This window comes from Typopeltis vanoorti, chromosome 19, assembly GCF_054136105.1.
Source record: "Typopeltis vanoorti isolate ZY-2024b chromosome 19, IOZ_Tvanoo_1.0, whole genome shotgun sequence".
Classification (NCBI taxonomy): Eukaryota; Metazoa; Arthropoda; class Arachnida; order Uropygi; family Thelyphonidae; genus Typopeltis; species Typopeltis vanoorti.
In genome coordinates, this window is record NC_143567.1 from 19,356,464 (window position 1) to 19,370,545 (window position 14,082).

Genomic DNA, 14,082 nt, shown 5'->3' on the forward strand with positions numbered 1-14,082 from the left:
TCTTACTCTCATGCTCTTCCACATCACTCCCCTCTCGATCTGATTCATTCTCTCTATTCACTTCTCCACTTTCCAGCAGCAGTCTCTCTAAGCGACTCACACCATAACCACTCAAATGCAGTCCATCGCTCCCATACAGCTCACTTCGTCCCTCAAACTCATTCCACACATTAACAAACTGTACTCCCATCTCCTCACACTAAATATTTTTTGAAAATCCCCCAAGCTGCATTGATCTCTTTTCCAGCTAACTCCTCCTGGGTTAGTCCCGAGCAGGTGGAAAGAGGAGAAAATAGTTCCACTACATAAAGGTGGTTCCAAGACTGCTGTTGTAAATTACTGACCGATTAGCATATCAGGAATCATTGTCAAGGTCTTAGAGAAATTAGTCAAGAAAAGAATACAGGATTGGATAGATGAAAATAGGATATTGTATGGGGGACAACATGGTTTTGTGAAGGGTAGATCATGCCTCAGTAACTTGCTCACGTTTTATAACACAGTGACGGCTGAACTGGATAGGGGTAATGGGTTTACAGTGATACTACTGGACCTTGCCAAGGCCTTTGATAGGATACCACATGGAACCCTAATCAGTAAACTGGAGCAGATGGGTATAGATATAGGGTTGGTGAGATGGATAAGAGGGTGGTTGAAGGAGAGATATCAAAGAGTGGTTTATTCAGGAGTGGAGTCTAAAAGATGTCTTGTGACTAGTGGAGTGCCACAGGGCTCTGTTCTTGGACCACTGCTTTTCAATTTGTTCATCAATGATATTGGAAAGGATCTGAGAGGAAATGTTCACTTGTTTGCTGATGATGCAAAGTTGGGTAGAGCAATTGTGAGTGCACAAGATGTCAAAATTTTACAGGATGATTTGGATAGTTTGGAGGACTGGGCTAGGAAAAATGGATGTCAATTTAATGTGGCAAAGTGTAAGGTTATGCACTTTGGGGTGAAAAGAATAGCAGCAGTATATCGCATTGGTGGAATCATACTCCAGGAGATTGATGAGGCCAGGGATGTGGGAGTGTTGGTGGATAGGGAGTTGAAGTTTAGGGGGCACATTGCAAAAGTAACTAAAACAGCTCACCAAATCACTTGGCTTCTGAAAAATACTTTAACATGCAGAGACGAACAAGTTGTTGTTCCTCTGTATCGAGCCTTGATAAGACCCCATCTGGACTTCTGTGCCCAGCTATGGGCACCAGGGTTTCTTCATGATGGGGAGGAAGTGGAGAGGGTCCAGAGACGAGTGACCAAGATGATAGCAGGTCTGTGGAATGAACCTTATGAGAATAGGTTGAAGATTTGTGGGTTGCAGAAATTGGACGATAGGCGAAGGAGGGGTGATATGATTGAGACATTCAAATTACTGAAGGGTTTTTATAAGATTGATCCAGAAGATATTTTTGAAAATATGACTGGTGGTGGGAGGACTAGGGGCCATGCATGGAAGCTGGGCAAGAGCGTGGTTGACAAGGGTGTTAGAGCTAGGTTCTTTACTTGGAGAGTGGTAAATGAGTGGAATAAGCTTCCAGAGTCTGTTGTGGGTGCTATGACCGTGAGTGAGTTCAAGGCAAGGTATGATAGATACTGTGTGAATGTTGAATAGTTGTTCTTGACATGATGTTAGGGCCTCCCTCGATGAGTCTGTCGACTCCTCCTTTATCTTTCCAAGCAGTCTCCTGACATTCATTTTGACATGCTCTTTGTTCTCTCTCAAATCATTTGTACCAATTAATACAATTAACTCTTTTGCTCGTTCCTGCCTCATATTCAATGCCTCAATCACTCTACTAATTTTACTGCCTGGAAAACATACCTTATGCATTTTATCCTCTAGCACACCTTTAATAATGGAGTCGCCATACAACGCCACTCGCTCATCTTTTGTTAACTCTTTCATGCCATCATGATTTATTTTAATAGTTTAGACCTGAATTCTCTTAATTTCATTCCGCATCCATTTCATTTCTTGCTTCATCCAATCCATTTCACCTTCCGAACCTCGCAACACATTCTCTCTATCATTAAATCTTTCTAACTTTCTAACTCTCAACCCCCTCTTCTCACTTTCCCTCTCATTCATCCTTCTTTGTTTCCGTACTTTCGGTCCAACATACGTCCAACTTTCACTATCATTCTTCTCACTTTCACTCTCACATATCTTTCTTTGTTTCCGTACTTTCAGACTAACATGCGTCCAACTTTCGCCATCATTCTTCTCACTTTTACTGTCATTCATCTTTCTTTGGTTCAGTGCTTTTGTTCCAACATGCGTCCAACTTTCGCCATCAGTCATTCTTTTTTCGCTATCATTCATTCTTTCGATTTTTTTTACTTGCGATTTCTGCATCACTCCATTTCTACTTTCATTCGTTCTCTCAATTTCGTTTCTTTCCGCTTCACTTTCGTCCCTTTTAACATCTGTTATGGTTGTCAAATCGCTCTTTTTCTTTTTTCCTGATTTTTTAACATTTTTTCGCCTGTCTTCTCACCATCCTTCTCTTTCAAACATGCACTCGCGACACAATCGGTACTAGCACTTTCTGCCATCAACTTCATATTCGCATTCATCAATTCCTCGTTCAGGTCACATTTCGCACACACCCTTCTTCCATCCGCACTAAACATCCACAAATCATTTATGTAATCGAAGGAATACATATAACAGACCTCACACTTAACGAAACGACTGAAATCCAAATTAAATTCATGGAATGACAATGCCGCCGCCATTTTTTTTTTTTTTTTTTTTTTTTTTTCTGCAGGTTACTAGGTCTAATATTAACGATTTCATATTTAGTTTAAGCAAGGAAAAAAACCCACACTAATAATATCGGTAGCGTACAACGTTTACAGCCGCTCTTACTTAAACAATTACGCATATATACTTAATTATTCCTAGTAAAACTTATCTGAATCAGGAGTTCTTCAAAACACGTCCGTAGCGCTTGACCCACTAGCGCCCTCCCCGTGTGAGGGAAGAAACAGGAATGTGTGATAAATTTTTATGGTGATTCGATGAGTAGCAATACTGCTTAGTGATCAACATGCATTGATCATTAAGCAGCAGCTGTAAGAAAAAAAAATATTGTGAAGGGTATATAAGGAAAAGGTTAGCAACAAGCTCACGTGCAGTACAAAGGCACAGGCAAGAAAAGTGACGAGCATGTGTTAAAGAATGCAAAATCAGATCGTGAAGAAGAAATTAGCCAAGCAGGTTAAAGGAATCCAATGAGTTCTTTCTCTGTGTGGCAAGTAAAAGGCAGAATGTAGAAGGATAACTTTAATGAGTGCTCATGATAGCGAGATTACATAAGCAGACAAAAATAATTAAGTTACTGCATGACATTTACAAGGGTTTGTCATCCAAGTGAAAAATTGCTGTTATAGATTATAGTAACTGATGTGGGAATAGAGGTTGATGAATTAGAAGTACTTAGGATTTTGCAGAATCTCAGTGTAAATATAACCATGGAATCAGTTGGGACCATTGGATATCTGCTTCAATATTATGAGAATTTGCAAAGAAATTGGCATTACCTTAGACTTGGCTCTTGCAGGGTATGATAATAACATTATACAAGGATAATGCAAAGGCTGATGTGTTTATTGACCTATCAGTATCTCTAGAGTGATTGTGAAGAGTTTAGAAAAGTGGTATTAAATCGCATACAGAAATAGTTGGAGAACCTGTACTTTACAAGAAACAGCACAAGTTCATGTTTGAGCATTTGCTCATATTTTATAATGTTACAGTTGAGTTGGATAAAGGGAATGGATACACTATGATACTGCTGGACCTTGCCAAGGCATTTGATAGGACAGTGCATGAAAGGCTATAGCATAAACTGGAGAATATGAAATTGGAATATAAGCTGTTGGCTTGGATAATTGTCTGGTTGATTAACAGGTATCAGGAAGGAGTGGTATATTGAATGGAGGTTCCCAGGGATCAGTTCTTGGTCTACTGTCATTTAATCTCTATATTAATGATATTGGAAAGGGCCTGACAGAAGATGTTCAGTTTTTTTGCTAATGATGCACAGATAAGCAGGGAAATCAGTGATGCTAGTGATAAATGGCATTACAGAGTTGGAGAGATTTATTTTTAGTTATTTGCCACAAGAGGTTGTCTAGGCCGGTTTAGACCTAATGTAACTTTCAATAGTGTCATGCTAGTTGCTTTATTTTGTATCTATATGTTTACATTCTTAAAGATAATCTTAATGTAAAGGTCAAAACATAGAATTTTAATTTTATTCAAGTTTTTTTTAAATCTAAAACAGTAGTTGAGTCCATAAATCTAATATGAGTGCTATTCACAGTTTAGTCATGCTGAAAGAAAGGCTTTCACATGTTCACATGCAGTGAAGAGTGATGATGATGCTAAATTTTTTTATTGTTCAAAATATTCCTCTTTTTTTTTATCTTCTTTAATATTATATATTTCCTCATTTTTATTTTTTTCTCTTTCTTTCAGCTAATAAGCTTTTATCTTATGTCAGCTATATTTTATATTGCTATTATATCTGTATACAAATGTTGTTTCTTTTTGAAAAATCATTTGTTATGCAAGAGTTTTTAAATGCTTTGTCAGTTTTAAAATGCTTTTAATTTAATATAATATTTTCACCTTAATAAAAGTTTATTATATTTAGGATTATGCAAGCTTGTTGTGATATCACTTTTGACTATGTTCATGTTAGAAAACAGTTTGGACAGAGAATTGCTGAGTTTCAAGTAAGCATACTTATATTTCTTTTGACTATTTCCTTGCTGATATTGTTGCACATACACATACCTGCAAATTAAAACATTTTTAAAATTTGTTTTACTATAAATTAATTTCCATGATTTCAGCTTTGAAATTAGTGCTTTTTTTTTTATCATATACAAATTGTTACATTGTCATTTTTTTTTTTTTTTTACTTTTACATAAACAAATCATTTTTATACATAACATTCATTATGAATCTTATATACAGGGTGTTCGGGATAAATTTGACAGTTTCGTAAGGAAAAAGAAAATCTTCTTTGTATCTATTAAATTTAATGAATTGACAAAAAAACATTACAGGCAGAGTTAATTACAATACTATCAACAAGATTTACTCAAAATAACCACCATTAGCATCGATCACAGCTTCAATTCTGCTTCGGAACCTCGAACAAGCTGATGCTACAGTCTCCCTGGGAAGGGCCGCAAAAACTGTTTTAATTTTATCCATTAACTGGGCTTTTGTATTACTGGAAGTGCGATTGGTGTCTTTTTCAACTGCGCCCCATACAAAATAATCCATGGGGTTAAGGTCTGGGGAGTTTGGAGGCCAAACATTTGGACTGGTGAAGTCGTAGAAATTTTCAGACAACCATTTTTGACTTTTCCCAGAGGTGTGGCAAGGGGCCGAATCCTGCTGCCATACATACGGCCTACCATTGGCTACCCTTGTTATCCAGGGCTTGACTACAGTTAGCAACTCCACGAACAAAGCCCGAATTCCAATGCCAGGGTTCTTCAACACCTGTTCCTGCAGATTTGCGAGGAATTCTGCTGTACGAACGCAATCAGATCGTCTGCTAGGGATCTTTCTTCTTGCTACATCCTCGTAGTCACCATTGCAAGTCTCTAGTTCATGCCTGATTGTTTTTACTGTATTCAGGGAGCATTGGGCAGCAGTCGTAATATCCTTATTTTGATGGCGGGCACGAATCATCATGATACAAGTTATTCTCTTCCATGATTCAGGTGGGTTCCAGCTATCCATCCTTTCTGACATCTTGTATATGAATGAAGAAGGGTCCAAACTTTTAAATGAAGAGAAGTGTGTGTTAATACATGTAACTTACGGAAAAATATAATTAATTATAAATATGTCAAATTTATCCCGAACACCCTGTATATAAAAATGCCTCAAGTTGATATTCGAACTTTCTTAGTTTCTCATTTCCATTTCTTCTCCTGATGAAATCTTTCTCCTCATTCTTTCTTGACATCTCCAACATTTTCAGAGAAATAGCATATGTTGTTTAAGAGATGAATTTTCAAGCTTATTCTGCCGCCCAACTTTGAATTTGTTCAGATTGGTCATATTAATTTTTTAAGAGTGTTAACTCATAATGCCATTTTAGGAAAAAAATAAACAATGAATTTATTGAGTCTGCTGATATTTCACGAAATTCACACCAGCATTTTGTCAGAAACTTACCACAGAGTATATAATAGAAACCATTCAAAACTGTTTTGAACTGTAGTGTTCACACTATAACTGAATTGTAATATAAAAAGCTAGAACTAAAATCTTAGTTCTCTGGAGATAGAAATAAATGTAGCTGATGAGTTGAAGGTAATTTTACAATTGATGATGATCAGCCTGTATTTTCACCCACTAAAGGGTGAAGGCCTCTTCCATTGAGGGAGAATTGGGTCTACTTCTTCCATGGTGACCCAGTTCATCTTGGGAGAGTGTATATATATTTGTATGACTGAACATATCAAGGTGAAAAACAATCACGTTATATCCATGTCCTAGGGTGGGGTTTGAACTTGCCACCCCTTGGCTAGAGAACAGATGTGCTAGCCACTCGGCCAACCAGGCTCGCAATTTTATAATTAGTCTCTCAAATATCATGCAATTCAGCCATACTTCATGAGATTAGGATAGTGCTTTATTGCTGCTTCTGACTCTCTAGAATAGAGAATGTTGGTGCTGGTAGAATGGCCTCAAAGACACAGGGATTGTTATGTTTGTACACAAATGTAAGGAGTATTAGAAACAAGAGAGCAGAGCTTGTTGCATTGATTTGAGTATGCCCAAAGATAATTAGAAAACTTGGTTGTCTGAGGAGGATATGATGTGGGGAGGGATAGGAATGTGAAAAGAAGAGGGGGGGAGGAACTGTTAATGATTGCAGAGGAATTGTGTCCACAAAGTGTGGAAGTTGATAATACATGCACAGATTTTGAATCTGTATGGTGTGAAGTTGAAATTAACAGGTTAGTATATCTGATAGGATGCTACTATAGGCCAGGGAATGTAGAGAGGGAATGTAAAGGTTAATGCCAAAAATGGATATATGTGGAAGCATAAAGTGGATGAATATGGGAAGCTCTGTAGTCAATTGGCTTCAGTACATTGGATAGATGAGCTGAGTGGAAAAGATGTTGACAATGCATGGAAATCCATAACACAGTATCTAACAAGCAGTGTATAACTGCATATGAAGGGTTAAGCAAATAAATAGCATAGGAATGAAATGGATGAAGAGTGAAATCAAGCAGGCTGTGTTGGAAAAGAAAATGCTATGCAGGAGGTACAAGACAGTTGGTAGTGATCAGATCCATGAAGAGTATAAAGTGCAAGCTAGGAAGGTGATGACCATGGTAAAGAAAGAAAATATGCAGTATGAGAGGAGATTGGCTGGTCAGGCCAAGGTTAATTCAAGGGATGTTTTTCACTATTTTCTCAAGCAAGAGAAAATAATTATGGCAGTTTGACACTAGTGGCAGCAGAATGACATTTGCAAAGGATATAGTAGAATTACTGAATGAATATTTAATCAGTGTATATCATACTGATGTAAATGATGCAGTGCAATATATAGAAGAGAGGAATAGTAGGAGAATTGGAAGTGAAAGAATCTGAGGTTATTAGGTGTTGATTGAGTTAGATATTAATAAGGCTGTGGGAATGGATGACATATCACCATGTATTCTTAAGGAATGTGCACAACAGTTAGCTCTACCCTTGACTTTCTTGTTTATGTATAGTCTTGGCAGTGGTTAGGGTTCCTAAGGAGTGGAAAGAAGGCAAAATAGTACCACTCCACAAGCATGGCTCTTGGACAGAAGTTTCTAATTATAGACCAGTCTGTTGGTTGTGGTCAGGGTATTGGAGAGATTGGTTAGGAATAGAATACAGGATAGGGTTGCTGGACATAGCATTCTTTATGATGGTCAGCATAGATTTGTAAAGGGTAGATACTGTTTTAGCAATTTACTTCCATTTTATGATAGGATAATGAGTATGTTAGATAAGGGAGAATCATATTCAGTGATATTCTTGGACTTCCAAAAAAAAGATGTAGCAGTGTCTAAAAAAGGAGGATAACCAATGGCATGTCCCAGAGTTCTGTTTTTGGCCCTCTGCTGTTATTTGACAAAGCAATTGTTTCTTCAGTGATACAGCACTGACTGCTGAACTCAGATTGCTGCATATTTTTTTTTTAAAGTTCATGATTACAACACTGGTAAAATAAACACAATACTATGCTCCCTCCTTCCCTTTTTCTACATGCAGGATCATAGCAAAATTATTTCTATTCCTTATAACAAGAGTGCTATATTGAAGATAGCACATCACTTGTAAACTACTCAGTGTTTACCAGTGAGATCAAAAATTTATAGAGTAGTCTGGATTTGTTGTATTGTATACAGCTTCTTATAGATAAAATTTTCAACCAGTCGTAATATATTATTATTATTATTATTATTATTCGTGACACCTCCAAGGAGTCCGAAGACTCATTGCAGGAAAACACCCATTGTACAACTCTCTGTCTCCACTACTACATCGAACCTCTACTACCAATCATCTACATCAGCGCCATCTACTGCTCACCACCACCACAGCTAGTATTTTTTGTCTGTAAATTGCGTGTGTTCTGAAGGGCCGATTTGTCTGTATGCGGGATGAAAAACCGTAGTTTCCGGGAGAAAAAACTCTGCTACCTCCATATGAGATCGGCTAACTCACCTTTGATATATACTGTCTGCAGAAGATATTCTTAGCAAGGGTCTTAACTTTACCAAGAAAAGTCCCAAAATAACTCCTATTAACAAAAATTGAACAAACACCTTCCTTCATTAAGAAACTTTGCTTCCACTTGTTCATTTTAAACTGACTTTTTTTTTCAATTAAATAATGAAAAATCTCCAGCTGAGAATCTTGCTCCATCAGAAGGATCCACTTGAAGAAGTTTATGAAACAATATCTAAATAGTTATCTTTCCTATTGATAAAGGTAATATTATAATAATTCTTGTTGCAGATGAATATGAAGGAAGATCCAATAACTTTTTCACATAGGTACATATTCGATACTACATCATGATCCTTCTAGAAATTTACAAAAGCACACTAACGATGTCTTCAGAACTGCGACTGAATTTATCAGAAAAACCAGATTGGCTCATATTGAATAACTTTTCATCTTATCTCAACAGGTCCCCAAAATGCTTTTAAATGCAGTTGTCGAAAGCAAAATTTTCCAGTATATAATCTACCGAGAAATCTAGTTAAACTACTAAAATTTCTGCCAGGAGATCTTTGTCTTTCATAAAAAACTATGCACTTCATTTGTATTATCAGAAAGTGTTCTTCTAAGTGAACAAGACGTTATAACTTACTTTAACAGTGTCAGTTTATTAATGAATATTTCAACTGAAGAATTGTTCACATTACTATAGAATAAGCTCCCTAAAAATTCCTGGCACTTCTTAAATATTCCTAATCCTGTGGCTTCCTCCTCTTCTCTTTGAGAGGGTTGCAAGGTATTGTCCTGTTGATGCCTTCCTTCATAATGGTTCTGGTTTTATAGCCAGGTTGCAAACTATTTTTAGGTAATAGATTTCTCAGTACTGTTTACAGATTTCCACTAAGACAGGAGGAATTGGCTGTTTATCTGCTTGGAGCATATGGCTAACTTTAATGGGATTTAGTTCATGGTTTTGGATTTTCCTTGTGACTTTCTCAGCAGTGACGGATTCTGTAATACTGCACAGTACCGAGTTGATTTTTTTTTAAGCGAACATGTGGTATTGGTTGTTTTTACCATCCAAAAGTTTGAGTGTGCAATAGTCAGCTACCATCTCTGGCTGTACTTAAACCCATCTGCCTGTCCATCCATCCATGTTCTTTGCTTTGTAAAATTTATTTTATGGTTTCTGAGGCCAGTGTCAACTTCTGTCCATTGATTTTTGGTTTGCAGAATAATAGGAGGAGCTCTTTGCTTACGAGGGTGGTCTGAAAAGTTCTCGGCCTAACAATGAAAAAACGAATTTATAATTTCAAAATTATTTTTATTTTTCAACATAATCTCCCTTAAGACTAATACATTTATTCCAGCGATGCTCCAGCACCATTATCCCGTGATCAGCGATACAGCAACTATCCCATCCCTGTAGTAGTTCTCAGTAAGATCTGCAAAATACCCCTCTACAGCTGCAATCACCTCTTGATGCGAAGAAAAACGCTGAACAGCAAGGAAGAGTTTTAGTCTTGGGAAGAGATAGAAGTCAAACTGAGCCAAATCTGGGGAATAGAGTGGATGTTCCAACAATTCATAGTGCTGATCCCTTAATTTTCCCATTGCTAAAACACTTTTATGGGCAGGTGCATTGTCTGACGAAACCAGGTCTTTTCTCACAAATTTTTTTGTCTAATTTGGTTAAGAGATTGGAATAATATTCAACGGTTATTGTTTTACCCTTTTCAAGATAATTAATAAACAAAATGCCTTTAACACTCCAAAACGCTGATGCCATGACCTTTCCTGCTGATGGAACCGACTTTGTCTTCTTTAGCACTGAACAACCGGCGTCTGTCCACTGTTTTGACTGCTGTTTGGATTCTGGTGTGTAATGGTAAATCCAGGTCTCATCCATAGTAATAAATCAATGCACAAAATCAGTTTTATTGTTGTTAAAACGCAGCAAGCACTGTTCAGAGATTTTCATGCGAGTGAGTTTTTGATCTGCGTGGCATCCATCTTGTGCAAAGCTTTTTCATTTGCAATTCTTCATGCAAAATATATCCTTCACATTCTTTTGAAATGCCTATAGTCTCACAATTTTATGCACTTTGACTCGCCGGTCATCCAATACCATATTGTGCATTTGATCAATGATTTCTTGTGTTCTTTTCTTTTAGTGTTACACGGTGATTAGCATTCATTTCATAAATTATGGATTTTACAACCGTGTTATAAATAACTTTATTATCTCGACGTTTCGATCTTCATATCAAGATCGTCATCTGCAGCATACACAATTATACTATACAAGCTGCGTTACATTACAAACTGTAAGCTAGAGAAAAAAAGATTTGATCATATGTTATTCTACACTCATGACCTCTAGTGGAAAAAAAAATACATCAAGCTAGAATTTAAATAAACATTCTTTCTTACAGATAGTTTTCTTCCAGTAACAGTGATGTCCTATTTTTAGTATTACAATTGTTATTTTTGATTTTAAAAAATTATTTATAAATTACAACATGAATAAACATTCTTTCTTACAGATTTCTTCCTTAACACGTTCGCTGCCACGCTACTTTGGCATAGTCTGTTCCCGTATGCCGAGCAATTTCACTTCTTCAAGGTCAGTACGGTAAGCGTCATACGAGTATACTCGTAGTTGGCTTGTGCAGAGCATATATCATCCATGAGAATATACAGTTTTGATGCTAGCTCCACAAGCCAAGCATTTTCACTTCTTCAAGGTCAGTACAGTAATTTCGTTGCCAGCGGTAAGCATCATACGATTATACTCGTAGCTGGCTTGTGTGGCTGCTTTACCAACTACAAGTATACTCGTAGTTGGTAGCGAACGTATTAACAGTGATGTCCTATTTTTAGTATTACAATTGTTATTTCTGATTTAGGATCTTGGATTTTCTACAGTCCTGTTTATAGTTGTTCTTAGAGAGGAAGGATTCATGGGACAAATATATGCCTTCCATATGTATGGGATTTTTAGACCATCATTATTGTTCAGATTGGGGTGGTTGATAACGATCTCACAGGCCTCCTTAAATTTGCGTTCATACCGTGTTTTGGTGTTATGTAGACAACTAGTGCTTTTCCAGTCAATTCTATGTAGGGTGTTCAGAGCATGATCAGAAAGGCCAGCTTCACTATAATTATTATATTTAATGTGTCGTTATGTTCTTATTGTCTGATGGGAATTGTGCTTCCTGTTTCTCCTATATATGGTATGTTACAGGTGCAATAGATACGGTATACTCCAGGGTGGACCAGCGGAGGGAGTAGGTCTTTGGATGAGTTGAGTAAGCTTTTTAATTTTGCAGGAGGTTTAAAGGTGGCTTTGAGGTTATATTTTTGTAGTACTCTGTTTATTTTGTCTGATGTCCCTTTAATGTAGGGAATGGTTATAGTTTTTTGTAATCTGGTTTGTCTTTGTTTTTTATTGGGGTCTTGCAGAGAATTTTGTTAATAGTGTTTTGGCTGTACCCATTTTTTTGGAAAGTATTGCTGATTACTTTAAATTCGTCTTTCAGTGCCTGTTCACTGGAGCAAATCTTCATAGCCCTGTTTTTTTAGAGTATTGATGACACCTAGTTTTTGTGTTGGGTGGTGGTAGGAGTTTATGTGTATATATTGGCCAGTATGTGTCGGTTTCTGGTAGACAGTGAAGGAAAGATTGCCCATAGGAAGACGTGTGACAAGTGTATCTATCTCAATCTTAATAGTGAACTGTATGTGTTTGTGTTGTTTGTTTAGGTGGCTGAGGAAGTGTCTAGTGTCTGGTGGCCATGAGACCAGATCGCAAAAACATTGTCAATGTATCTAAGCCAGACTTTGGGTTTTAAAGGAGAGGAACCTAAAGGAAGGTACTCAAAATGTTCCACATAAAATGTTCCTCCCCTTTAAAACCCAAAGTCTGGCTTAGATACGTTGACGATGTTTTCAAGATCTGGTCTCATGGCCGCCAGACACTAGACACATTCCTTAGCCACCTAAACAAACAACACAAACGCATACAGTTCACTATTGAGATTGAAAAACAGAACACACTTCTATTTCTAGATACACTTGTCACATGTCTTCCTACGGGCAATCTTTCCTTCACTGTCTACCAGAAACCGACACATACTGGCCAATACATACACATAAACTCCTACCACCACCCAACACAAAAACTAGGTGTCATCAATACTCTAAAAAACAGCGCTATGAAGATTTGCTCCAGTGAACAGGCACTGAAAGATGAATTTAAAGTGATCAGCAGATCAGCAATACTTTCCAAAAAAAATGGTTACAGCCAAAACACTATTAACAAAATTCTCTCAAGGCCTCAATAAAAAACAAAGACAAACCAGATTACAATAAAACTATAACCATTCCCTACATTAAAGGGACATCAGACAAAATAAACAGTCTTCTTCTTCTTCTTCCTAACATGGAATTTAGGCCAAGTGGCCTGTTCTGGTCTCATGCCATCTCTTTCTTGGTCTTCCGATTCTTCTTTTTCCACTTATTTTGTATCTGTATGATATTTTTCGTAGTCTGCTGCTGTCCATTCTATTTAAATGTTCTGGCCATTTTTGTTTATACTGTCTCATGTAGTATTTAATTGGTTTTATTTTCAGGGATTGTAAGATTTCTTCATTTGTTTTGTGATCCCACTTGGTATATCCAGCTGTTTTTCTGAGGAACTTCATTTCTGCTGTTTAAATTCAGTTTTTCATCTTTCCTTTTCATGGTTCATGTTTCACTTCCATATAGTAGAGTTGGTTTTGACAAGACATTATACAGTCTGATTCTAGTATGTTTTTGTACTAGGGATGGCTTAAATATATTATTTATTATGCCATTTACTTTGACAAAGTTTGATATTTTAGTGTCTATGTCTTTTTCTTCTTCGTATGATAGATCACATCCCAAGTATCTGAAAGTATTTACTTGTTGTAATATTTTATCATCTATCACTATTTTACTTCTTATTGGGTTTTCTCCTTTGAATGCCATTAATTTTGTTTTTTCTTTAGATATTGTCGTATTATATTATTTTGAGATATCATTTAATGATTTTAATGATCTTTGTAAGTCATCTTTTGATGTAGCTAATACTATATGATCATCTGCAAATAGCAGTGTATCTATCTTCATTTGTGGGGTCATTTGTATACCAAATGGGTTATGCTGTTTCCAGATTGTTATAATTTTATTTATATATATATATTGAAAAACATATATATTGAAATAAACAGAGTACTACAAAAATATAACCTCAAAGCCACCTTTAAACCTCCTGCAAAATTATAAAGCTTAA

The 14,082-nt window shown here is 36.6% G+C and overlaps 1 protein-coding gene across 1 annotated transcript in view; it reads left to right on the forward strand.

Annotated features, from left to right (window-relative positions):
* LOC150095889 (isovaleryl-CoA dehydrogenase, mitochondrial) overlaps positions 1 to 14,082 on the forward strand; it is a 170,879-nt gene that overhangs the window by 115,854 nt on the left and 40,943 nt on the right. Inside the window, exon 9 of the mRNA XM_090409202.1 lies at positions 4,668 to 4,749. Within this exon, the coding sequence (XP_090265328.1) occupies positions 4,668 to 4,749 (82 nt within the window). The remainder of the gene's footprint in view (positions 1 to 4,667; positions 4,750 to 14,082) is intronic.